At 42.6% G+C, this 25,637-nt stretch overlaps 1 protein-coding gene across 15 annotated transcripts in view; it reads left to right on the top strand.

The window, feature by feature from the left end:
* Nucleotides 1-25,637, top strand: part of St6gal1 (ST6 beta-galactoside alpha-2,6-sialyltransferase 1) — a 126,505-nt gene that overhangs the window by 91,683 nt on the left and 9,185 nt on the right. For all 15 annotated transcript variants that reach the window (XM_087575469.1, XM_087575476.1, XM_087575470.1 and 12 more), the window contains 1 exon segment: nucleotides 6,572-6,669. In XM_087575469.1, coding sequence (XP_087431595.1) covers nucleotides 6,572-6,669 — 98 coding nt within the window.

The raw sequence follows: 25,637 nt of genomic DNA, 5'->3' as shown, positions 1-25,637 counted from the left end.
CCCATCCCTGCAGGAGAACGGGCGAGAAAGAGGAGCGAGACCAAGCAGTGTCCTTGTTAAGGTCTGTTTATTGAGAGGAATGTACAGCATTTAAAGCTCTGAAGCAGGAATTGAAGCAGGAACTGAAGCTTAGGGCGGGGGGAGTACTGGGAAGTGCCCAAGGACATAAGGTGAATCTCTAAACCGCAAGATATTCTCCTTTTTTTTAAAAGATTCATTTATTTATTTTATGTATGTGAGTACACTGTAGCTGTCTTCAGACACCAGAAGAGGGTATCAGATCTCATTACAGATGGTTGTGAGCCACCATGTGGTTGCTGGGAATTGAACTCAGGACCTCTGGAAGAGCAGTCAGTGCTCTTAATCGCTGAGCCATCTCTCCAGCCCCTTTTATGTATTTTCTAATTAAAAAAAATTTTTTTTTTTTAGAGTTTGAGTTCATTCATGAATTGGGCTGTAAAGCCCACTTGGGCAGAACCTTGGTGGTTGTTTTTCTATCTATAACAAGACATCCATAATAGTCTCCCAAATTAGACTATGGTGACTCCATAATAATTAGGGCCTTTAAAAATTAATGGTATGCTTTCGTGTGTAACTATGTAGATAAGTCGAGGGTTTTATTTCAAAGTATAGCATATTTTTATCATACTATCACCAATAAGAATGATACATGGTACACTCCCTGTGTGCTCAGCATAGCGGCTTTCCTCATTTTAAATTTCATTTTTCTATATGGGAGTTTTGCCTGCATGTATGATGTCTATGTACTATGAGCATGCTCAGTGCCCATGGAGGCTAGACGGAAGGTATCAGAGCCCTGGAACTGGAGTTACATATAGTTGTGAACTACCTTGTGGGCGCCGGGAATTGAATCTGGGGCTTTTGGGGGAGTGACCAGTGTTCTTAACTGCCGAGTCATCTCTCCAGTCCCTCAGTTCCAAAACTAATATTTTCCTTCATTCTTTGAGAATTTCATACAGTCATACAATCTGTTTTGAGCATATTCGCTCGCACGCACGCACGCACGCACGCACGCACGCACGCACGCACGCACGCACGCACGCACGCACGCACGCACGCACGCACGCACGCACGCACGCACGCACGCACGCTGCTTGCCCCAGATCCGCCTCTGGCTCCTCGCAATTTTTTGTGTTCTTTTTATTTTAACAACTCCCTGAATCTCACGTACTCATGGATGTGGGGCCATTCGCAGCAGCTTGGTTTACCCACTAGGGGCTACACCCTTAAAGGAAACTAACTCGTTCTCCCCTAGGAGCAATACACTCTTCTAGCTCCTCAGCTATGTGCCCCTCCCCCCACAAGCTGGTGCTGACTGACTTTGTCCTGGGCAGCACCTGCTGCCCTGGGCCCCTCCAAGTCCCCAGGAACTAACTGTGGAGGCCCAAGGGAATTGCATAACTGGGTGTAGGCAGAGAAGAGGTTGAAGGTGACTCCACGACTCAAAGAAACGCTGGTGTTCTCTTGTGTCTCGGAATGATAATGGCCTCCGAGTAAATTTGGCTGAGTCAGTTCCTTCTTCCCCACAGGAAAAGAAAACAACATTCTGAGGCAAAAGCAAGGAATGGAGGATGCGTGGAGAGGATGTGGGGCCCATTGGGTGGAGAAAGGGGAGGAGTTAAGCCCAAGATATCACCAGGAGTCAGGCTGACAGGTGGCAGACTACATAGAGGCTTTGGATTTTGGCCTTTGTTTGTTTGTTTTTAATCAATCCAGACTTCATGCTCTGGTCTCCACAGTTCTGTGCTGATCCGTACCGACCTGACCAAGTGCATCTTTTTTCCTTCTCCTCATTTCTCCTTCCGTTGTACAGTGGTTCTAAACCTGTGGGTTGAGACCCCTTTGGGTTGAGCAGCCTTTCACAGGGGTCTCCAAAGACCATCGTAAAACATAGATATTTATGTTATATAACAGTATAGATAACGGTAGTGAACTCACAGTTAAGCAGTAGCAATGGAAATAATTGTATGACTGGGAGTCCCCACAACAAGAGGAACTGTATTAAAAGGTCGCGTTGTTAGGAAGGTTGAGCAGTCACTACCCTGGCCAGTTCTCTGCCTAATTTTCACCGTGTACTTTTTGTGCTCTCTGGTTAGGAGGGACTCCCCTGGCTGTGGGTCTTGGCTCTGAACTGTCAGACTATCAAAAGGAAAGTTCTTGAGTGTCTCTCCTGATAACTAATCATATTTTTCAATTATGCATGAATTCCTATGTCTACCTTCTTTCTCCGTGCAGTAAAACACAATGTCGTCATGGGGAGGGACCTTGTCTTTTTTGCCTCACATCATCGTCTCTGGTGCCTAGAACTGTGGCCGGCATAACATAGTCTTCGATCAGTATTTTTCTGCATGGAGAAATGATTGTTTTTTAAAATGTGCAACATCAAGGACTTGCCCAAAACTTTCTGTATTGGGGAGTCCCCATTTTTCCTCCAAGCCCCTCTCCCCACTTCCCACCTACCTCTGGTACCTGGGAGTTCAAGTTTTGGACTATGTGAGTGGCTTCTGGCTTGTCTGTAACAGGCTCATGGGAGCACTGGCTTGCTCCTGAAAAAGAGGAGGGAAGACTAGGCTTACTTTCTCTTAGTGCTCCCACACTGAATGACCTTTTGCTGTGGTTTTCTGGGATCAGAAGTCTCAGCTCCTGTTAGGTAGAACTTTCCAACTTTGGTTTTGCTCTCTCTTCTTTCTGTTCAGTTCTGAGAGATCAGGGGGTGAAGCAGATGGGAGTGGACAATCTCTCTCTCTCTCTCTCTCTCTCTCTCTCTCTCTCTCTCTCTCTCTCCCCAGATGCTACGTTCCTCTCCTTCACAGCTGGTGTCAATGACCTTCCTGAGCTCAGAGTCTCCACCCCTCCTGCTGGATATGCCTGAGGGGTTAAAGAGCTCCATGAAGCCCTGGGTGCTGTTCTGATTACCTCAAACTCAGCCTTGTACCCAGCACTTTCATTGCTCCTGGGATCCGAGACTGGGAATGTTGCCTACGTGCAGTTTCTGACAGACACATGTTTTGCCTGTGGTTTTGAAGCCCATGCTAATTCTGAGAAACCTATTGCAGGTCTGCATTGTGTAAGGGTGGACCCGATGCCCTCTCTGCAGAGTACTGTGTGGAAGCTGATAAGATTTGGATAGGCTCATCTTGTGTTGTTTCCAAACCATTCCAAAGGCACACTGTCCAGGAATTCTGCACTGTAGTTTCTGTGAATAAGGTATCTGAATTCCTACAGTTTAGAGTAGTATTTATGAATTGAAATAAAGAGGAAGACTTTTGTGGCGTAATTCTGCAGCACGCCCCTTTACGGGTCATTTTATTTGGAGCTAAATGCCTTCTGTTCTTCCCATCCTATCTGTGTGGTTATTAAACAACCCTAAGCAAACCATATGGACAGTAGATGGTCTCTAATCTGATGCAGATTGTCAGGAGCCATAACAGGACAAGCTAATAACTAGCAGGTGATCACCCTGAGATGGCCAGCCTCGGATTATTATATAATCTGCGACTGGTTCACCCTTATTAAGCAAGGCTGTAGGGATTCATTTTGGAAAAGAATCCAAAATGAATCTGCTATTAAAATGCTTTTCCTGTTGTTATTATTAGACATATATAACCATCATTGAGTAATACCACACCCCTTTGGAGCAGATCTCTGCAGACTTACGAAGTTGTACTATCTCGTAGTGATGCTATACAGACAAATAGATGACTTCTTTAGTCTCAATGATGATCCTATAAGAATTCCTAAAATTATATCAATGATTATTAAGTTCTTTTATAGTGGGACTGCTATAAAGTCTCTTTCTGATAGTTAAAACTGCAGTGACAGCTCTGCCAGTCTCCCAGGTGTCACCAGTTAATTGCTCTTAGATAGTAACCAGACTTTCTCCCACTCAGAACACATTCCAAGAAGTTGTAAAAACAATTATCAAGAGCCATAAGTAGAGAACAAACAATTTATTACAGGTGCAAGGACAGAGGATAAGATATTGACTGGGTTTGTCTATACAAAACTTCACTAACAACTATGGTTTTAGACCTTCAGTGAACCTGTAGAGCTGACGCTGGTGATGAATGTTTAGCCAGATAATTACTCCTGATGGATAGTCAGGTAAACATCCTCAGTTGTAAACTTCTATTTCAATTGATGCTTTGATCTTTCATATGAACGTGTGATGAATTTTGTAGCACGCGATCATGTATTCTGAAAGATGTTTAAGTGCTGAGGACAAAGAGAAGACACACAGAAGGACAGACACAGAAGGACTGAACAGAAGGACAGACACAGAAGGACTGAGCTGGAGAGGGACTGAGCTGAAGAGTCGGGTTTGAGCTAAGGAGAACTGAGCTAAAAAGATCTGGGCTGAGAAGAAATGCAGAGAGGAATAACTTAGAGACTATAGGTAACATAAGAGAGCAATGTGCAGAATGCAGAGGAAAAGAGGAAAAAAGAAGAAGCTGGAGAGAGCAGAAGGAGCAGGCAGGTTTCTCCTTACCATGGGACAGAACAGGCCATTTCTCAATAGTAAGGCAGGCTTAGTCTTATTAAAAGGAACAAACCTTTTCTCTTACAAACTTGGGTTTAATTCACTTAGCATTAAAAGTGTAGAAGCGATTTCTTTCTCTATGTAATAAAGATTGGAGCTCATCTTTCATCCAGAATGAGTGAATTCTTTCTGCACCGATGCTTGATCTTTTGCCCCATATGAATATGTAAGTATGGATGTCTGTGAAATTGTAAGAATGTATGCATGTACAAGAATGTAATTGTGAGAATGTATGCATGTGTGTGTGTAAGAATGTAATTGTGAGAATGCATGTAAGCTGGGCCTACCTGAATTTGAGTGGAAATGTATAAATGCGCATTTATTGAATCTGTGTGTGAAATTATATATGATTATGCATATATGCCTATGTAGAAGTTTTTCCTTCTGCAAGCGCTATTCACTTCTCTTGGTTCAATAGAAGTTTATTGTTCCAAACTTCCCCCTAGCCTGACAAGGACATAGGGACAAAAGGGAAAAGGCTCCAGCAATTAATCCTCTACTTGATCTCCAGCTGTTTTAGAATGAGGTGCTAAATGCCAGAGACTCCAGTTTCTGGCCTCAGAGGGACACAGAAGGCGGGTCAGTTACAGTAGCAGAGCATAGTGACTTAGACATAGATAAGTAAATCAGCTACAATAACACAGTAACTTAGACTTAGATAAGTAAACTTATTATTATATAGCAACCCCAAATATCTCGTAAGACGAAGTCTTACCCTCCACCGAGAAGAACAACCAACAGGAGAAAGAACACCAATGTCAGGGCTGGCCCCTGGCAGCAGATGTTGCTAGTGAACCCCAATCTTGTTTGAGCAAGTAGGGGTGGAGTGAGCTCTCACAGAATCTCAGAAATTTGGGGTTGGGATGATACCATCATGTCTCACCTCCATCAGATTGGTCAGTGTTAGGGTTCAGAAACGTGTGCAAATCTTGCTAATTTTGCTTAAAAAAACAAAACAAAAAACAAAACAAAACAACAACAACAACAAAACAACAACCATAGGGACTAGGAAGTAGTTATGTGTTTTTGAAATGTTAGGTCTGACCTTGACCGGAGTTGTCTTACTTAGGGTTTCACTGCTGTGAACAGACACCATGACCAAGGCAACTCTTATAAAGGACAATATTTAATTGGGGCTGGCTGACAGGTTCAGAGGTTCAGTCCATTATCATCAAGGCAGAAGTGTGATAGCATCCAGGCAGGCATGGTACAGGAGGAGCAGAGAGTTCTACATCTTGTTCTGATGGCAAACAGAAGACTGGCTTCCAGGCAGCTAGAAAGACTGTCTTAAAGCTATGGCACAGTGACACAAATACTCCAACAAGGCCACACCTACTCTAGCAAGGCCTTATTTCCTAATAGTGTTGCTCCCTGGGCCAAGCATACACAAACTCTCATAGCAGTTAATAAAGTATGTTATTTCTAACAAAGTACTTACTTAAAACAAACAAAAAGCCCCTCACAGTTGGGAATTTAAGTGGTACTATGACCTGTCCCGTTTCTGCCACACCAGATTTGTGACCTCCTATGAGCCCCGGGTTCCTGAATGGAACAGATACTTCAGGGCTGTCTTTAGTGACATATTGAATCCCTTCTATGTGTTAAACATTGTACATGTTTCAAAGTGCATTGACTACGTTGGACATATGATACAAGACTGACATAATCTGGCAGGGCTAGAAATATGTTCTACTGGAGATACCTAGTGAATGTGTGTTTTGTTCCTTTGATAACTGAGAAAGGATTCTGCTATAAGTAGCTTGTTAGCCCTGTCCATTTTTCTGTTGTGTCTGTATATACTAATGACAGTGAATGGGTTTCACAATTAATGGACATCATATCTCTTGTAGTGGCCAGCAGACCCATAATCATCTTCGTGAGCTTCAACTGGGTACCGCACTCACATGTTAATAGCCCCTGGGCATCATGTATTTTGATCTCTCCTCTACTTTCCTATTTCCTGCATGTTGCCAGCACTCACTCCCATTTTCCATTTCCTGTGGTTTACAGATAATCATGATGCAGTTCTGAGGTTTAATGGGGCCCCTACCGACAACTTCCAACAGGATGTGGGCTCAAAAACTACCATTCGCCTAATGAACTCTCAGGTAAGGATTCTTTTCTGCAGATAGCACTTCAGAGAAAGATGACTCCATTGTGGGCCCCAGTGCTGAGTATGTCCACATCAAAGCTGCCCAGTTGACTACGTTTCTTGAGCTCCTGAGTTCCAGATACATCCCTGAAGAAGGGACAATGATTCTATGGCCAACTTTGTGATGTGCCCATAAAATCCTCTTCACATGAATAGTGTGTACAACGGAGCTGCCTAGGATCTAGGGAAACAGGGTTCTGGTTTGTCTTGTAACCATGCAATTATGCCTGAAATTTTAGACAAGAGACCAGCAGATCACAGGACATTCAGGAGAGAAGGAGAGGTACTGTGATAATAAAGCAAAGATGGTACACAGCTCAAGGTGGGCCCTAAAGCACTGCTCAAGTGTGGGGCATGACTCCAGTGCCACAGAAGCCTGTGGGCGATATACTAGAATCTACGTGTTACTTCATGAAGTTCCTAATCCTTCCTTCAAGTTTTTCTGAGGAGTAGACATGTTGCTTTCTCAACACTAATAGAAATGATAGGTGTGTTCTTGCCAAAAAGTTCTGTTAATAAATTTAGTGAGAAAAAAAAATGGATTTATGCACATAGCAAACTGGTAGCCAGGCACAGTGGTGCGCATGTGTAGTCCCAGTCACCTGGAAGACTGAGACAGGATAAAGACTCCATATCAAAATAGATAGATAGACAGACACATGATAGATAGATAGATAGATAGATAGATAGATAGATAGATAGATAGATAGATAAGTTCTGGATGGATAGGTAGGTAGGTAGATAGGTAGATAAGTTCTGGATGGATAGATAGATAGATAGATAGATAGATAGATAGATAGATAGATAGTTCTGAATGGATGGATGGATAGATAGATAAGTTCTGGATGGATAGATAGATAAGTTCTGGATGGATGGATAGATAGATAGATAGATAGATAGATAGATAGATAGATAGATAGTTCTGAATGGATGGATGGATAGATAGATAAGTTCTGGATGGATAGATAGATAGATAGATAGATAGATAGATAGGTTATGGATGTATGGATGTATGGATAGACAGACAGACAGACAGACAGACAGACAGACAAGTTCGGTACTAAGACTGCCAATCTAGCAACTGCACTATTTACAGTGATGTTTGCTCTTCCCTCAGCAGACATGGGATCCTTAGATGTTCCTCTGTGGATGTCTAATCTCTCTACTATTATGGTCTGCCTCTTAAGACTGTAGGGCTTGGAATTGATCAGAAAAGCCCACCAGAACTTTGCTAGTTTAGAGGCTGCTTCCTTTCCTGCAGCAGAGCTCCATGTCTTTCCTCTTTCCTCTTCCCTGTCTGACTTGCCAGAACTTCCTGCTGGAACTCTGCACTTCTTCCTGTACAGCGTTCTTTGTGTCTGAGACCCACAGTCATAAGAGGAGGGTCAAGGAACAGAACTGCTGTGCATGCAAACTTATTTCTTGTTCCATCCTCACCCAATCTTTTTGGGAACAGTATCTTGTATTATTGCCCAGGTTAGCCTTGACCTCTGTTCTCTTCCTCTCTCTTAAATCCTGGGAGTCATCCACATGAGTCACCATGCCCAGCTTTAAACCTCTCTGTTATTATTTTAATTTAGAAACAGAAGTTACTTTCTGTCCTGGCTATACCTCCAGTGTCCTCATACTTGCGGTGTCTCTGCTATTCTGTCTCAGGGATTTGCATCTCCTAGGCTCTCTCACTGGGACCTGGGGCTTGCAGACTAAGCTAGTTTGACTTGCAAGCCCGTCTCTGCCTCCCCAGTACTGAGGTAACAGGAGCACGCCATTATGCCCAGTCGTTCGTGTGGATGCTAGGAATGGAAGTCTTGTTCTTGTGCTTTGCTCAGCAAGCATTCCACCAATCGAATCATCTCCCTAGACCTGTATTTTGGGGGGTTTTAATATCACTTCCTTTAGCAATGAAAGAGATAAATGTTAAAGAAATGGTTTGGTTAATAAAGTTCTCTGATGCAAGTGACCTTGAGCTTGACGTCACAGAGGGGCTGGATTTGGAAAAAATATTGATGGGGAGGCCTACCTGAAGGAGGGATCGGCTGGACAGAGATACACAGGAAGTGAGAGAGTCTCCCTACCTTGGGCTGGGCTGAAGGTTGAAGGAGGCAGGATTCATGTTGCCTGGTGGAGGGGGATGAAGCTTCAAGATTGCTCAGATTAACAAGTCTAGGAAATCTGATATTTAGTTCTGATCTTTTATTTCACCCTCTAAATCTTTTCATTCTCCCCTGGTTTTCTTCTCATGCTCCAGACATAGGAGCTAGAGAGTGTAGAGTCCTACTGTTGCAGCCAGGGTTTGTGTCAAAGTTAGGTATCTGTAGAGATGTCTATGTCAGGTAGGCATTTACCCAAGTCCAGATGGAGTCTAAGCAGGTCTTGATGGCAGGAGCTGGGACATGTCTGCATATGTGTAGTAAGGATACCAACAATGTGTGGGCGGTGAGGATGGGGCAGACAGAGAGACAGACAGAGAGAGACAGAGAGGCAGAATTTCAGCAAAGTGTATATCTTGTAGTCTAGGTAGGAGAAGAGGAAGTCTGCTAAAAGGGATTTCAAACAGGGAAAATCTTCATCTATAAGGAATGTGTCAGCCTGTAAGTGGGCATAGGGAAGAAGTTAATTTTAGCAATTAAAGTATCTTTCCTAAGAATGCTTTAACAAGATGGCATAATCATAGTTCAGTAGCCTGCAACAGTGGCTTTCCACAGTGTTGGGGATTATTGGAGGCCAGTAAATTCCTAAGCTACAGTGATTCCAATGGCAGTAATTTACCAGGTAACTCCTGCTTTCTTAGGCTGCCCCAGCCAGAGCAAACGTGGGTTCCTTTATTAGCATCTTAAGTTCATCATTGACTTTTAGGTCACACATTTCACATCACACAATAAATCTATCTGCCTGCCTGCCTGCCTGCCCGCCCACCCGTCCATCTGTCCGTCCATCCATCCATCCATCCATCCATCCATCTTCTATCTCTCTACCTCTATCTGTCTGTCTGTCTATCTATCTATCTATCTATCTATCTATCTATCTATCTATCTATCTATCTAACAGTCATCTATCCATCTGCCTATTTATCTATCATCTGTCTATATACCACCTGTCTATCTATCTGTATATCATCTATTATCTGTCATCTATCCATCTGCCTATCTATTTATCTATCTATCATCTATCTATATGCTATCTATCTATCTACCTACCTACCTATCTGTCTATCATCTATCTATGTGTGTATGTGAGTAGGATATAGAGTGACTAAAAGGACTAAAAGACTACTGCAAGGGCATTCATAGGTTTATGAAGGCCTATGAGCGGGGAGCTGATAGAAATGCAAGAGGCGAGATACCGTGTTAGGCTTCAGGGTCAGAGCTGAGCTACAGAGGCTAGTGGAGCTGTACAGGCAAAAGGGCAGGACCAGGTCGATGAATGAACAGTCGGATGAGTGGATGGGCAGGTCCAAATGGGAGAATAGAATGGTGGGTAGATGGCAGTTCTGGTAGACTGTATCAAAAGCTGGACTAAGCCAGCTGAAGCCTCTGGGGAAGTGGCAAGTTCTGCCAGTTGGTTTCTTGACGTACATACTAGGCGGTCAGCTCACAGGTTGGGAGGGGTCATTGTCACTGTAGTTTTAAGTGTTTACCTCAGTCTGTGCTGTGCGAGTGGTAGTGGATATGTCCACACTGGTACAGAGTCATCCTCCCTCCTCAAGAGAGTGTCAAAAAAATTACTTGAGAATGGATTCTCCTGGGACAGGGCAGGGTTTGACAGACCACTGTTTACACAATGCAGAGTAAACTTGGGACCCGGCACAGGCATTTTACTCTTTTCCTGTTGTAGATGAGATGGAGCTGAGTAAGTTTAAAAACCAGCACAGGTGGAAGGGGAGCTTCTGGGGAGGTGCCCAGGAGGGAGCCCCCAAGCTTGTCTCCCACCTAGACCGCCACTGCAGCCAGCAGAGGTAACACTGTTGTGGGACTTGTATAGGTCTTAGGTAACTTAGAGCTTCAGGGGAAGGTTTGAATGGTAAACCGAGGTTAATTTAGGTCAATCTGTGCTGTTAGCATTTAGAAGACCCCACTTCCCAATTCTTAACCCCAGGACAGGCGGCTGTGTACACAGTCCTAGCTTAGTCTAGATAGAAATCAGGCCTTGCTAATTGCTGTTCGTCATCGCTGGGATAAAAGCTCTGAGTAGGTGGTGGAGGTCATCAGTACACTTCCTCCTCATTATTAAAAGCAACTTCCCATTTGACTAAGGTGACTGGGGAGATTTTAAAGCCCAAATCTCCCCCCCCCTTTGGAAACAGGTACTGAAAACTAGTTCATTTAAAATGACATACGGGACATTTTACTTCATTTTATTATTACTGCAAATACATGGAGAAATCCAGTTTACAAGCAGAAAAGTCTGGGGTTGGAGAGGAGACTCAGTGGTTAGAAGTGTGCACTGGTCCAGCAGAAGACCCAAGCTGGGTCCCCAGCATCTATGTCAGACGGCTCACAACTGTCTGTAACTCCACCTTAGGAGAACCTGCGCTCCGAGGGTACTAACACCCATGTACACACAGCCCGAGATGCAATTTAAAAAGATAATAAATCTTAAACCCAAGAAAATATTTGCTTTGGCCCACAGTTAAGTTGGAGTCTGTGCTGAGACAGCACATCATTGCTCACGTTGTGTCTGGTACTGGAGAAAGGGGAAGTCCAAGTGCCCTCTTCCAACACATGTTCTTAACAAAGCAAGGCATCTCACTGGGCTTTCCCACCCTTAAATGTTAGTCATAGGCAGGAAGGAGATTCCGGCAATGGAACGTTCGTCAGAAGCGTCCTGTTAACTGACCCAGCTGAAGAGAAAAGGAGCTGGACTGGTTCACCTCAGCTTTCAGCAAGCCCAGGGCTTGAAGTCATTTGGAACAGTTTGTCCACAGTTGATTCTTAGGTGGTATTTATCAGCAAAGTGGAAATCTGCTGAACCAGATATAGACGAGGGATAGAAGTTAAAGTTAAGGAACTTAAAGGGAAAGAAAATCTTAATTTTGTAGCTTTCAGGACCCTGGTCCTTGTGGTTAGGGGAGGAGAGGAGTCCCAAGATGGTGATGGGGGTGGGGGTGGAGGGAGTTGCGGAGGGGTGGGAGGGGGCGGGATATTCCCATCCTCAGAAAGAGGCAACCAGGCTGTACTTATCTAGAGTCTGTTTGATGAGTGAGAGGTAGATTCAAGTCTTAACGACTCCCACAACTCCCCGAAGTTACACAAATTATTTTAGTTTACAAAAAGAGATAAAAAATCTTAGATGTAGTACTATTATCATTGTTATTAATCTGTACTGAAATCCACATCGTTAAAAAAAGCAGCCAGCAAATGCCTGTAAACAGCAGGAGTAGATACATGCCTCTGAGTCACAGCTAAAGCTATGGGTTTGGGTTGAAAAGCATGAACATTTGTTTCTCTGTCCTGAGGGCTGGATATATAGATTGAACAGAGATTATTTTTAGCCAATGAGAAGCACCTTTAAGTCTACACTTAGAAGACAACCGAAGGACCCTTGAGCCTGTGACAGGCAATAGTAGTCAGTGTTTTACCACTTCCTCAGAATCCCACTGACCGAGGCTAGAACTCTGAACTTCTGAAATCCTAGTCTAACAGTAGCAAAGGAGAGGAAGAGATCTGAAACATTTCTTAAGAATTTTCTCCTTTCCCATATGTCTTAACTGATTGCCTTCAGAACTTACAAAGTTTTTACATCCATAGAAGTTGCTGTCTTAGACTCTTGTAATTCACAGAGACCTCAAGTCCTTTTTTTTCTAAATCATTTGACAGAGACATGAGTACTTACTACTGAGGGTAGTCATCGCAAAGCAAGTTTGTTTGAATAAAGGAATGATAAAAAGATTATCTCTGAAACCTGTTCATCCTTTAATATGAAGCCCGCTAGCCTGGCTAGCTTGTCTGCTTTTACCAAGCAGGAAGCCTAGTAGCTCTAGAAAGAGCAAGGTCCAGCTTTTGCATAGTAAATAAATTAACAAGGTGGCTGCCCCTTTGTGAAGAATCTGGTTGCTGCTGCTACCAGGATAACAAAAGTACAGTTAGATGTTGCCAGACTTTTAGCTACTTTATTGGGTTCTTTTCCCTACCTGAAACATACATACATAACGTTTCTGTGTTTTTAAAGAAACCAAAATTCTCCCTACAGTTAGCCATCATTTTATAGCAGGAAGAGTCATCCAGATGGTCTCTGTATTGATTAAAATGTCAGAGACTTACCAGCTATCGGGATGATTACCCTAGTAGGCTCTGATGGTCTTGATCGATTTGTGGGGGTTGAGGGAGGGTCAGAGGTCAAAGGTCTTCAGCTGTTAGACAGGACAGCATTGCACAATGGGCTGTTGCACAGGACAGCATAGATCCTCAGCTTCCAGACCAGAAGGTCTGAGAGATTTTCTGGTGAATGAGGAACTTGAGGAAATTGGCCTCCCTTGACTTAAGACATAGTCAGTCCAACGGCATTCACAGTTTGTGCAGAGCCCAGGGCCCTGGCAGCAGGTGAGGCATGGGGCAGGTTTTCCCAGTGGTTAACATCACTACAATCCTGGCCCACGCCCCATCTGTCTTCTTTGGGGACCTTAGGGCAGCTGCTAGCAACTGGCATTTCTATCGCAGAACATTTTTCCCGTTAAACATTTCAAATGTCATATTCAGCAGATCTCTGAAAAGTTTCGAGGGCCATCTATTGAGCATACATGATTTGAAGTAAACTTGTTTTTAGTTACTTGCTTTAGGCTTAAACTTGAAAATTTATACAGGAAGCTAAATCAAGCTTATTTCTACAAACAAATTACATCAGACAACTACAAGTATAACTCTGAACACATTAAAGAATTTGATTACTTTTTAAAAACATTTATCTATCTATCTATCTATCTATCTATCTATCTATCTATCTATCTATCATGTGTACAGTGTTCTGCCTATGGGTATGTCTGCAGGCTAGAAGAGGGCGTCAGATCCCATTACAAATGGTTGTGAGCCACCATGTGGTGGCTGGGAACTGAACTCAGGACCTCTGGAAGAGCAGTCAGTGCTCTTAACCACTGAGCCATCTCCCCAGCCCCAAGAATTTGGTAATTTAATAAGGTGGCCAACTATTAAATTTGAATGACTTTTCATATTTAACAGTTTACAATAAGTTAGTACCTTTAAAAAATAATTGTTAAATTGACGTTCTTTTAGTATCAGAATTAAACTTGGAGTCATTAAACGCAATCGGTCGGGAGACCGGGAACGTTCCTAGCCCGTCTACAGTACGCCATTGCAGAATATCACAGTTTCCTATAGGATTCTCATCTAAATGGCTAATGCGTAACAAAGTGGGCAAAGCCTGAGGCTGGACTTCCTTCCTCAGTCAGTCTCTCAGCCTGGGTAAAACAGATATTCTAAGGGCTCTTTGCCGAATTGCTTAGTTTCTTTCTGTACCACATGATAGGAATATTCCAGGTTCTCGTGTTTGGTGTTTGGTGCTGCAGCTCTAATTCGTTAGCCATGTATTTATTTATTTATTTATTTATTTATTTATTTATTTATTTATTTATTTATTTATTAATAAGCGGTGATGAACACCTTTAATTCCAGCACTTGGAGGGCAAAAGCAGGCATATTTGTGTGAGTGTGAGCTCCAGGTCAGCTAGGGCTGTTATATTAGAGAAACTCCCAAAATTCCCAAACACAAAAAAATTTCCAAAGAGCATATTAATAAAGACATCATAATATAAATCATTTTATAAACTTAACATGTCCCATAGCCTTATAAATCTAAATATTTAAAGAAAATACCCAAGTTTTTAAAGTTTTCAAACTCCAAAATTTCCCTTTTAAAAAACGTTAAAAAAAAATCTCTCTACTGTAGACTCTGAGAATATTAAAAAAAAATTAATTAATTAAGTACTCCTTTTTACTGCAGGAGGGAGGAAATGGCACAGCCACAATGGAGCAAAGCAAAACCAAACTCCAACAGTGCAAACAATTCAATGTTCAGTGTCTGGAGTCGTTCATTCACAATCCCCCAAAGGGCTGGGTCCCCTTGCTGGCCCCACCCTGGACAGCACACACAGCCAGTCTTCTAGGCTCCAGCTGGTTCTGTTTCATTTCAGCTGGTGCTTCTTTGGCCCTCATAGGGCATTGGCATGTTCAAAACTGCTGAGGTCCGCCATTGCAAGTGGGCTCTCTTAGAAACTCCAACCCTGCCATGCTGCCAAGCCTCAGCTGCTCTTCATGGTTCCCGGTCCCTTCATGTCTTTAAAACAAATACCACATGGGGGACTCTTACATTACAACGTTTGCCTGTCAACGTGAGGTACATTCTTGTATATGAATGCCTGGAGGTATGGTTTTAATACCTTATTAAACAAACATTGTTTTCGAATTCTTTTATAAACCTTTTTTTTTTTAATGATTGTTTTCAGGATGAGAATAATACAAGATTCATCTTATTTCAAAATATCTTGGAGACTATGGTTGCCTGTTTGGTTTGTGTACACCATGTAGTAACCTTTAACTAAGATGGTAGTGAAGTCACATGGCATCCATTCTCACCAATGCTATCAGGTGGCTGCCAGCCGTGTGCCTGCCTCCATCCTGACGGGGGACAGCGGCTAAGATGGCGACAAGCCATCACACCACATGGTTCCTTTAAGGTTACCTATGCATAGATTTTTAGCTATCAACCTCCTATGTTACAAGTGTTTTTTTTAAAAGTATTTATTTATTATATATGAGTACACTGTCCGTAGCTGTCTTCAGACACACCAGAAGAGGGGATCAGATCCCATTACAGATGGTTGTGAGCCACCATGTGGTTGCTGGGATTTGAACTCAGGACCTCTGGAAGAGCAGTCGGCGCTCTTAACCACTGAGCCATCTCTCCAGCCCCCCTATGTTACAAGTTTTAAGTTAACTTTTTTTTGTTACAGATGTTATAAGTTTTTTTAACCATACCCAATAAATGTACAACTCTTGAGGTACTGAAAGTTCTTACAAGTCTTGAGCAAAGGTTTATGTCTTAGCAAAAGCTTTCCACAGTTAAATGAAACCACTCATCTAATTTTTGTTGTTTTGCTTTGCTCTCCTATCCCTGTCACAAAGTCTAGTGGCCCGCCTGACAGAGGACAATTGGAGGTTAAACAAGGATGCTTGGGTCTAGAGGAGGGAGAGCCATAACCCACTCCAGAGTTAGCTTTTCAATAAAGCAGAGCACACACAACAGCTTTGCGGTCACCCACATCAAAGATACTTGAATCCCTGCTAAACTGAGTCCAGTGACAAGAAAGCTTACAGATAAGAAATGCAGAGGCCTGGCCATCAAAGCCATCCCAGCAAGTGGCATTAGTGGTAGTCGGTGTTGGCAGACACAGCAAAAACAAAACCGGTAAGCACAGAACACAGAACGGTCACGCACTCAGAGGAGGGCAGAACAACACGGAGTGGCAACCATCGTTTATACATTCTTCTGAGCCTGACCCACATCCCCCTCAGCTCCCAGCTTGCACACCAGAAAACAGACTACACACACACACACACACACACACACACACACACACACACAGAGAGAGAGAGAGAGAGAGAGAGAGAGAGAGCGCAGATAAACAAAACTTTATGACCTTTAACTGGGCCCAACCAATTTCCATTTTGGCTCCCAGTAGCTGAACAAGAAGCAGGTGGGTGGACACCGTTCTGCATTTTGCCCTGGATAGGAGGGTATTAGGTGCTGTGGAATCCTTCCTCATCCTGTACTGGGATTTGAACAGACGAGATGTCGCGGCAAATTACCATGGCTTACCAAAGGAGGCCTCTGGTAGATAGTTACTGCTTTTCTCGGGATGGCGGTTCACTCCGATAGCCTGTAAGACCAAAAGCATGCCTTGGAATCTTGGAACATCTCAGAGTACACACCTTCTAGGGGGCCCTTCAGCCCTGGTGTCCTAGAGCGTAGGTCTGGCCTTAGAATTTGGGTCTGATCTTTCTGGGGGCCTCTGGAAGATGCTGACTCCACCAGGTAAGAATAACAACACTGCCACAATTTTTGAGCCACATTTAAAGCAAGCTTTTAAAATACTGTCCAGGATGATGGGTGTTCGTCAGGTTCATACCCGGGATTTCCATAGTATGGCTGCAAATTACATTATTAGTTAGGGACTGATAAAGGTAAAATCCCCAAGGCTACTTACTTTCCACCTTTGTCCAACCAGGGGCAAGCATGCATCCTGTCTATGTACCTCCTGCTAACATGCGGTTAAGCACATTATGTGCTGTTGGGGCAACCAAGCTTGTTTATAGAAGCAGTTGTTAGCTTAAGCAAGCAAGAGAACCCCCAGCCATCCAGGTAGCTATCTGTCCTAGGGCAAGTGGGGCTTGAGTTTTTTGTTTGATAAGATCTCTTGAGCATAGTAATTTAAACTTAAAACATAATGTTAGCCATCATAGTGTGTCCTAGAAAATACCCATTTGTCATTGCGAAGAATGTGTGCTCTCTTGGTTGGAGAACATCTCTTCATGTTAGTTCTAGTTGGCTTGTTGTATGATTCTCTTCATTCCTTCTCTTCTGTTTTTTCTGCCCTTTATTCCTTTGAGAGTGAAGAATTATAATCTCCAGGGGTTTTTTTTTTTCTTTCTTTCTTTTCCCCCAACTCATGGAAATCACACAGCATACTCTTTAACCAACAGATAAAAGAGGTCACAAAGGTGTTATGGGGTATTTGAGGGGCCTGAATAAGTCAAATGGAGCTTTAATTGCTGACAAGATATTCCCAGAAAGATTAGTGGGAAGCAGACTTGACTTCCAGTTGGTTCAGATTTTAAGGGCAAGAAAACATGATTGCACCACTCAGAAAGGCAGTTCCGGACATCTGCTGCAAACAAGAGCTGTTTACTGAAGTGGACAGACAGCAATAAATGGTCAGGCAGTTAACCTTTAGCTCAGGATCGTGTTGTGCAGGAATTTATGGCTAGTCCAGAAACCTATTTTACCAAGATTGTTTGAGCACTTAATGTATACTTAGAAATACTTCCATGAAACGGGATAACTATACTTCAGTAGCCCACAACACATGAAATCAGAGGATTCTTAGAAATGATTGAAAACACAATGCAGCATATAAAACTTAGAAAATTCATTTAAAGTACTGGTAAAGGGGACTTTTTTTTTTACTTCTGAATTCATACATCAAAAGGTAAGAAAGATAAGAAAGACTTCAAATTAACATAACTTTACGACATGAAGAAATCTAAGCTATGAAGCTAGCAGAGTGAAATAATAAAGATGAGAGATTTTATATATGTATGTGTGTGTGTGTGTGTGTGTGTGTGTGTATGAGAGTGTCAGAGAGACAGAGACATGGGGGGGGTGTAATAAAGGAAAACAAGGAGCCCAAAGTTGGTTCTTTGCAAAGTTCAATTATATTGATAAATCTTGTCTCAAGGGACAAAGGCAAAATGAGGGAAGATACCCTATGACTAAAACTAGAGATTATAAAGGAGACATTACTACAGTTCTGCAGACATTTACAAAAAGATTACAAAAGACCATTCCATAAACAGTTACACCAAGGGCTGGAGAGATGGCTCAGCGGTTAAGAGCACCCGACTGCTCTTCCAGAGGTCATGAGTTCAATTCCCAGCAACCACATGGTGGCTCACAACCATCTGTAAAGAGATCTGATGCCCTCTTCTGGTGTATCTGAAGACAGCTACAGTGTACTTATATATAATAAATAAATAAATCTTTAAAAAAAAAAAAAAAAACAGTTACACCAATAGTACAACCTTGATGAAGTGAACAAATTTCTAGAAACAAAACTCCAAAACCACTCCATAATGAAGCTTAAAGCCTTCCGTACTTAGAATGAGTAATAAAATTGAATATATATATATATATATATATATATATATATATATATATATATATATATATATTTAAAGTTGTAGACAAAGTCCAGGACTCCCTGGTTTCATGATGAACCATATAGAATATTAAAGTAATCTTTTTAAACAGTCTTTCTAAAAGCAATTTTCTTTCTGAAAATGTTTAACCAAAAGAGTGAAGAGAAGGAAAGACTCTTTAACTTGTTCTGTGAACATTCCCTCATAGTTGAACCAGCCGGGACACCAAAAGAGAGCTACAGGTCAATGTCTCTCATGGACTATTCAAAAGTTGGCAATAAAATGACAGCTTTCCAGACTAGATGGCCTTAAAAGAGGATGGCTACCTTGTCCAAGTGAGACTTATTTATGGAATGCAAGGATGGTTAGACATAAAATATTGATGACATATATGATAGATTAATAGAATTGAGGGGGAAATGATCATTTGAGCTGATGAACAAAAAGTATCTGACAAAATGCAGATACTTTTCATGATTAATTGCTCCATAAACTAGAAATGGAAAGAAACCACCTTAACATAGCAAGGGCCATTTATGAAAAACAGGCAAACGCCATTTGCAGTGGTGAAAACTTGAAAGCTTTCCATTACAGCAGGAACAAGACCAGGACACCTGTCTGTGCTCTTCCTGCTTAAACACTACTGGAAGTCCTCACCACAACAATTAGAAAAGAAAAGAAAAAAAAATCCCATCTGTTTACAAATGGTATCATATTATACATAAAAAGCTAAATTTTATCCAGTCCCCAACCCCCCCACCAAAAAACGTTCTGTTAGAACACTAACAACTAGTTTGGTAAAATAACAGAGTCCAAAGTTCACTGATAAAAAACAGTTGAAAAAATTTTAAGCTTTGTTTGTTTATTTATTTAGTGTATTTGAGTTCTTTATTTGCATATATACCTATATGCTAGAGGAGGGTATCAGATCCCGGTATAGATGTTTATAAGCCACAACATGGTTGCTGGGAATTGAGCTCAGGACCTCTGGAAGAGCAGACATTGCTTTTAATGGGTGAGCCATCTTCCAGCCCAAACAGTTGAATTTTATATGACTTGCTCCAACAGTGAGTGTGCTGGCTAATGTTACGTCAACTTGAGACAAGCTAGAGTTATCTGAAAGGAGGGAACCTCAATTGAGAAAACGGCTCCATAGGATCCGGCTGTAAGGTGTTTTCTTAGTGAGTGAGGGGAGGGACCAGCGCATCGTGGGCAGCATCATCCCTGGACTGATCTTCTAGCTTTGCCTATCCAAGGAATTTCATGCTTCCAAATGAATTCTAAAGTTGACTTTAGAATAATTCTAAAATTAGTTCCATTTCTGTGAAGAATGGCACTAGGAATTTGGTGAGGGGAGGGATGTGTTAAATCATAAGATGGCTGTTTTCACAGTATTGATTTCTCCACATCATAAATATGGGAGGTCTTCTTCTTGTCTTCTAGCATGTTCTTCGATTTCTCTTGAATGCCTTAAAGTTTTCATTGTCAAAGTCTTTCATTTATTTGGTTAAGCTTATTCCAAGCATTATTATTATTGTTGTTGTTGTTGTTGTTGTTGTTGATTTATTGTTATGTGTTTGAGAGTTAGTTGAATGCATATAAGAGCATCATATGCATTCCTGGTACCAGAGTTGGCCAGAAGAGAAAGGCTTGACTGACTGATTTGATTCGATTGTTTTAAGACAGAATCTCTCTGTGTATAGAGCCCAGGCTAAACTCAAACTTGGGCCCTTGAGTACTGTAATTATCACCATGTTGTACACATGATAGATACCATTCCTAAACACTTTGGTGTGTGTCGTAGGAAATCACAGGTTCTTTTTGGTTCTAACTCAGACACAGATACTGCATTCCGCAGCTTTGTCCTTTTAATTGTGTTTAATGTGAATATCTTCAAAGCCCCCTTTAATATTTTAGCCCCATTATAGCAAGGCTTCTTCTTTTTAAATTGAAAGTATTTGTTGTTGTTGAACCATTATGCTTCTGTAGGAGCAGAAAACTTTGGAATGCTCAGCAGACATGCTGCAGTGTGTAGCATGCGGTAGTTTTGCATCTGAGCCTGGGTTTGGGTTTAGGCTTTGCTTTGCATGGTAGCCTATTCTGCAAAATATTTTGTGTTCAGACCTATGGCTGCAGGGAGACCCTATAATACAATATGGATGAGAAGCCCCCCAACACCTCAGATTCCTTGGGTGTTTGCTTTTGAATTATTTCGTGGTTGTGCATTCTGCAAGCTTTCCTTATTGCCACACGCCCACAGTTATACACGAATCCACGTGAGGTTGTGACGGACAGGTTAAGAAACGGGTTATTACAGTCCAAACAAAACAGTTTGCGCCTGCCACCCCTCCATCCCTCCTTCCCTTCCTTCTTTTGGTAAGGACTCAACATTTGTTATTCTTTTCAGTGGCTTGTAATTCATTACTCTTCTGAATTCCATTTGTGGCAAATTATTCCAGATCTGTCCAGCGGTGGCTTCTTCATTCCGGCTCTATTTATTTTTTCTTGCGATGTGCACACCCTCACATTTCTTTTTCTTTCTTCCTTTTCTTTTTTCTTTTTATAGCACTTTTGTGCTTTCTGGTGTAGTGACACGTTCCAGGGCGTTTGCTGGGCTTGTATCCCATCATTATTAATTTAGTTGTGACTGTACAGACTGGATGTTATAAATTCCTTAGTAAATACTGCACGGTGAAGAGTGGGAGGGAGGCACGGTAGTACACACACGGAATCCCAGCTACACTAGGCAGGCAGGATCACTTGAGCCTAGGCATTCAACTCTAGCATAGGGAACACAGGGAGACTTTGCCTCTAAATAAGAATTAAGGAAACGAGTTGACCCTGTTTGCCTAAGTGTCTGCGGTGAAAGACAGAGGGACAAAAGCTTGGCCAGTTACCCCAAATTACTAACCAGACACTGTTCAGGCAAGGACTGCCCCCCCCCAAGTGGTTTTTTTCTCCTTGCTGTATGAATGCCAAGTGTAGCTGCCCCTGGGCCCTGTTGATGGCTTTATGCTGCACATTAATATATGAAGTCGCCTAAAGTGAAGTTCACAGGCCTCCCACTCTACCTTGAAATACAAAGACCCAGGAACTCCCCGCTTCAGTCTCTTGGCCCTAGAAGTCTCTAGGGCCAAGACATAGACACTAGGCCCTAGACATACACACTGGGCGTGACCGTTTGTTTGCAGGACCAGAACCTAAGAGAAAATGTGTTATTTAGATCAGAGCAGAGCCCTGAATTCAGGAAACAGCTAAAGATTTAATTCCCCTATGAAGAACTGGGGGCATTATTCAGGGGCACTGAAAGTTCAGAAAACTTACTTTCCTTGTGTTGTCTTGCTTGCATAGGGACCGATCCGTGGTTTTCTTCTGTTTCCTTTAAACTCGCAGGCTCTTTTTTTAGTGAAAAGTCGTCCCAGAAACCAAGCTCCATCACTGGTGTGCTCACTCCTGACGGAGTAGCACTGATTCTCCATCCTTGGAGCAGGTTGAGCTAAGAAACATACATATTTACATTCACAACATGTGCAGCATATACACATATATACATGTTCACGCATGTATACACACACAAAACACATACATGTATACATATTTATAGACGTTTGTGTGTACATGTTTACATGCATACATTAATAGGTGTACATGGTGTATATATATAGTTTATACATGTTTGTACATGTTCATCTACACACAGGGGTATGGATTCACATATGCTTTTATCTCACAGCTTCAAGCACTTAGAGTTCTTCTTTAATGTTCAGATATACCTTCATGTCTATTATTATATCCCACAAAGCATACTCATGCATGTACACATAGGATACTTTAGTCAGCTGAAACAGCAATTGCAGAATACCGCATAATAAAATCCACAGAAGCTTATTTTCTCAAAGTCATGGTGGCCAGGAACCCAGCTGATGGTGGCATCACAGTTGGTTTCTGGTGACAGCCAGCTTTTTACTATGATCTCATTTGGCCTTTCTTCCCGTACACAAACGCCCCAGTGTCTCTTTCTCTGGTGAGGACATCACACTTAGTGGATGACGGTTCCACCCTATGGCCTCATTTAACCCCCAGAGTCTCCCTAAACGCCCTGGCTCTAAATACAGACACACTGTGAATAAGGTTTGCATCATTTCAATAGGACGGGGCACAGCCCTACAGAAGAGAAAGTGTTCTAGGGAGAAAAGCATCCCAACTAGTCAGAGGTAAAGGCTGGACAGCGGAGTTCTGTGCAGTCACAGATGAGTAACCCCCCTGCCATTTTGTGTCATTTTGTGTGTGTGTATGTGTATGTGTGTGTGTGTGTGTGTGTGTGTGTTTGTGTTCATGTTCTTTACTTGTTTTCTATTATTAATATCTGTCACTTTATAGTTGAAGATTGCTTTGAACAGCAACACCTATGTGCCTGGAATAACCTTTCGTGATAAATGCTCATCAAAGCTCCGTTGCTGTGGGCATGTCTGAGTCTCCTCATCATGGTTTCATGCCTCGCCCATCTCGAGCCTTTGAATCAAGTCATGCTGCCTTGCAAGAGAAGTGCAGGCGCCTCAGTGCAAAGCCTTGCCCTTCCCTACAGTGGTTGGTTCCTTAGGCAAGGCCTGCTAGGATGTGGGGTGTGTGTGTGTGTGTGTGTGTGTGTGTGTGTGTGTGTGTGTGTGTGTGTGTACAAGACATCTAGACCTAGAGATGAGGAATAAGTCTACCTAGACCACAGGGATAGCTATGGAGGAAGTGGGGCAGGAAGTCACACTGCCACATCCCCATACCCCCAGAGGTCTCAGGGATTCTTTCCTTGAGGTAACATTTGAACATCACCTGGTGGGAGTGGATGTGCATAGTTCAGAACCATGCCATTTGAGGGCCATGGAAAGGGGTACAGTGCAGCTTGATAGCTTGTCCCTTTTCTTTCTGGCACACCCCAGCCCTGGCTACTTTCTGCTCTCAAATCTACCATTTCTCACCTCTCTCCGGTCTCTTGGAATGCCTTTTCATTCGCCTCCAGCAGTTCAGGTGAGTGAGTGGTTGCCATGTGGACAAGACGCTGTGCTTTCTCTGAATTCCTGGCACTTGTAAGAGTGTCACGTGTTCCTGCTGACCACCTGGTGGGAGGGTGCCCTCAGCTTTCATTTCTACCTCCGCCTTAAATTCAGCCTCTCACAGCACTCTGCCTTCTCTCTGGAACTTCCCTTTACTCACTGATAAAATGGTGCTCCGATCAGTCCTGGAATTCTCTGGTGTGGCATGTTAACCTCAGGCAGAATCAGTGTTCCCACGATAACTTTCAAACTCAACTTTGACACCTCTCGACAAGTCTTGCATGGCACGAGTGACATCAGTGTTTTGATTAGCCATCTAGCCTCTCAAGCTGGATGGATTTCTGAGGACAGTAAAGCTGCAGATGCTGGGAAAGTCTGCAGAAGTCAAATGAGGCCACTGCTAGCCTCTTCCCTTGCATGCTAAAAAATTAACTGGAGGGGGGGCAGTGGTAAGAGAAGGTAGCATTTTAAATCAGTCATTGTGGATGATTACACTGATGTATACTTACCTGGTATGCACATCCTGCTGACAGAGATAGGAATGTGGGCAGGAACCGAGTGGGCGGTCCTTCCATTCTGTATCCCATAATTGGAGCCGGCTTCTTCAAGTCTTCCTGTGCACATGTGATGGGGGGGATAGGGAGTTCATGACATTGTCATGCTTTGTACCATACATGGAACCCCTTTTGTGCCATTGTCAGGCACTGCAGGGATACGATGATGCTGTGATTCCATGATGCTGTGATGTAGGACTGGGGCCTATCAAGGGTGACTGAGGTAAGAGGGGTCTATTGTAATTTTCTTCCTCTCATTTTCAGTCACTTTTCAATTTTATTTTTGCCATATGCACCATGCAGTTTTGACAAGATCAACTTTGAGATGAGTGTTTTGATGGTTGATCTCATAGTGTGTGTGTATGTAATGTGTGTATATATGTATACACATATGTGTGTGTGTGTGTGTGTGTGTGTGTGTGTGTGTGTGTGTGTGTGTGTTGTATATTAAAGGGACGTAGCTATTCTCACTTTTAAACCTTTGGACTACTTTTCTTTCCTATTCACTCATGTCCCAGATTTGATTATTTTTTCTTCCACCACTTTTATTAAATTGGGTATTTCTTGTTGATATTTCAAATGTTATTCTCTTTCCCGGTTTCCTTTGATTCTTAAAGCAGCTCCTGTTTTTTGTTATTTTTGAGATTACAATCTAATTACAATGTTTTCCCCTTCCCTCACACTAAAACTCCATATGTACTCCTCCTTTGTCTCCTTAAAACCCACGACATTTTTTTTGCTAATAGTTATATGCACACACACACACACACACACACACACACACACACACACACACTCATTCCTCAGTATTCTGCTGAGTCCATATAATGTCACTTGTATGTGTGTTTTCTGGGCTGACTGATTGGCACTGGACAACCAATGGGTGTGCTCTCTCCTGGGGAGGATCACCCTCCTGCTCCAGATGCCTGCAGTTCTCCCTGTAGGGTTGAGGCCTCCTGAGCTTTTCCTGTCCAGGCTGGCGTGTTTGCTGGTGTCATCCATGTTGAGCTCATGTTGGGGCAGTCACATGATGAGACTTTACCTGTACAGTTTCTAACAGTACTAGGAGGTACAATCTCACAGCAAATTCCCTGGCCCTCTGGCTCTTAGACTCTCTCTGCCCCCTCTTTTGCAATGTTCCCTGTGCCCTGGGTGTGGTAGCGTTTTGTAGATGTATCCACTGGGACTGGGCTCCTCAATTCCATATTTTGAATGGTTGTGTTTTCTATAATGATCTTCATCTGTTACAAAGAAAAGTTTCCTTGATGAGGGGAGAGGACTGCCCTTACCAGTGGGTGTAAGGACAAATGTTTAGATTGTAGTTAGGGGTTATGCAGGTTTAATAAAGTAGTGGTTGGGATGTAGATTCTTCTCTAAGGCCCGCTGCACCACCAGCAT

Source organism: Rattus norvegicus, chromosome 11 (assembly GCF_021556685.1).
Source record: "Rattus norvegicus strain SHRSP/BbbUtx chromosome 11, alternate assembly SHRSP_T2T, whole genome shotgun sequence".
NCBI classification, from domain to species: Eukaryota; Metazoa; Chordata; class Mammalia; order Rodentia; family Muridae; genus Rattus; species Rattus norvegicus.
This window is presented reverse-complemented; position numbering and strand designations above follow the sequence as displayed.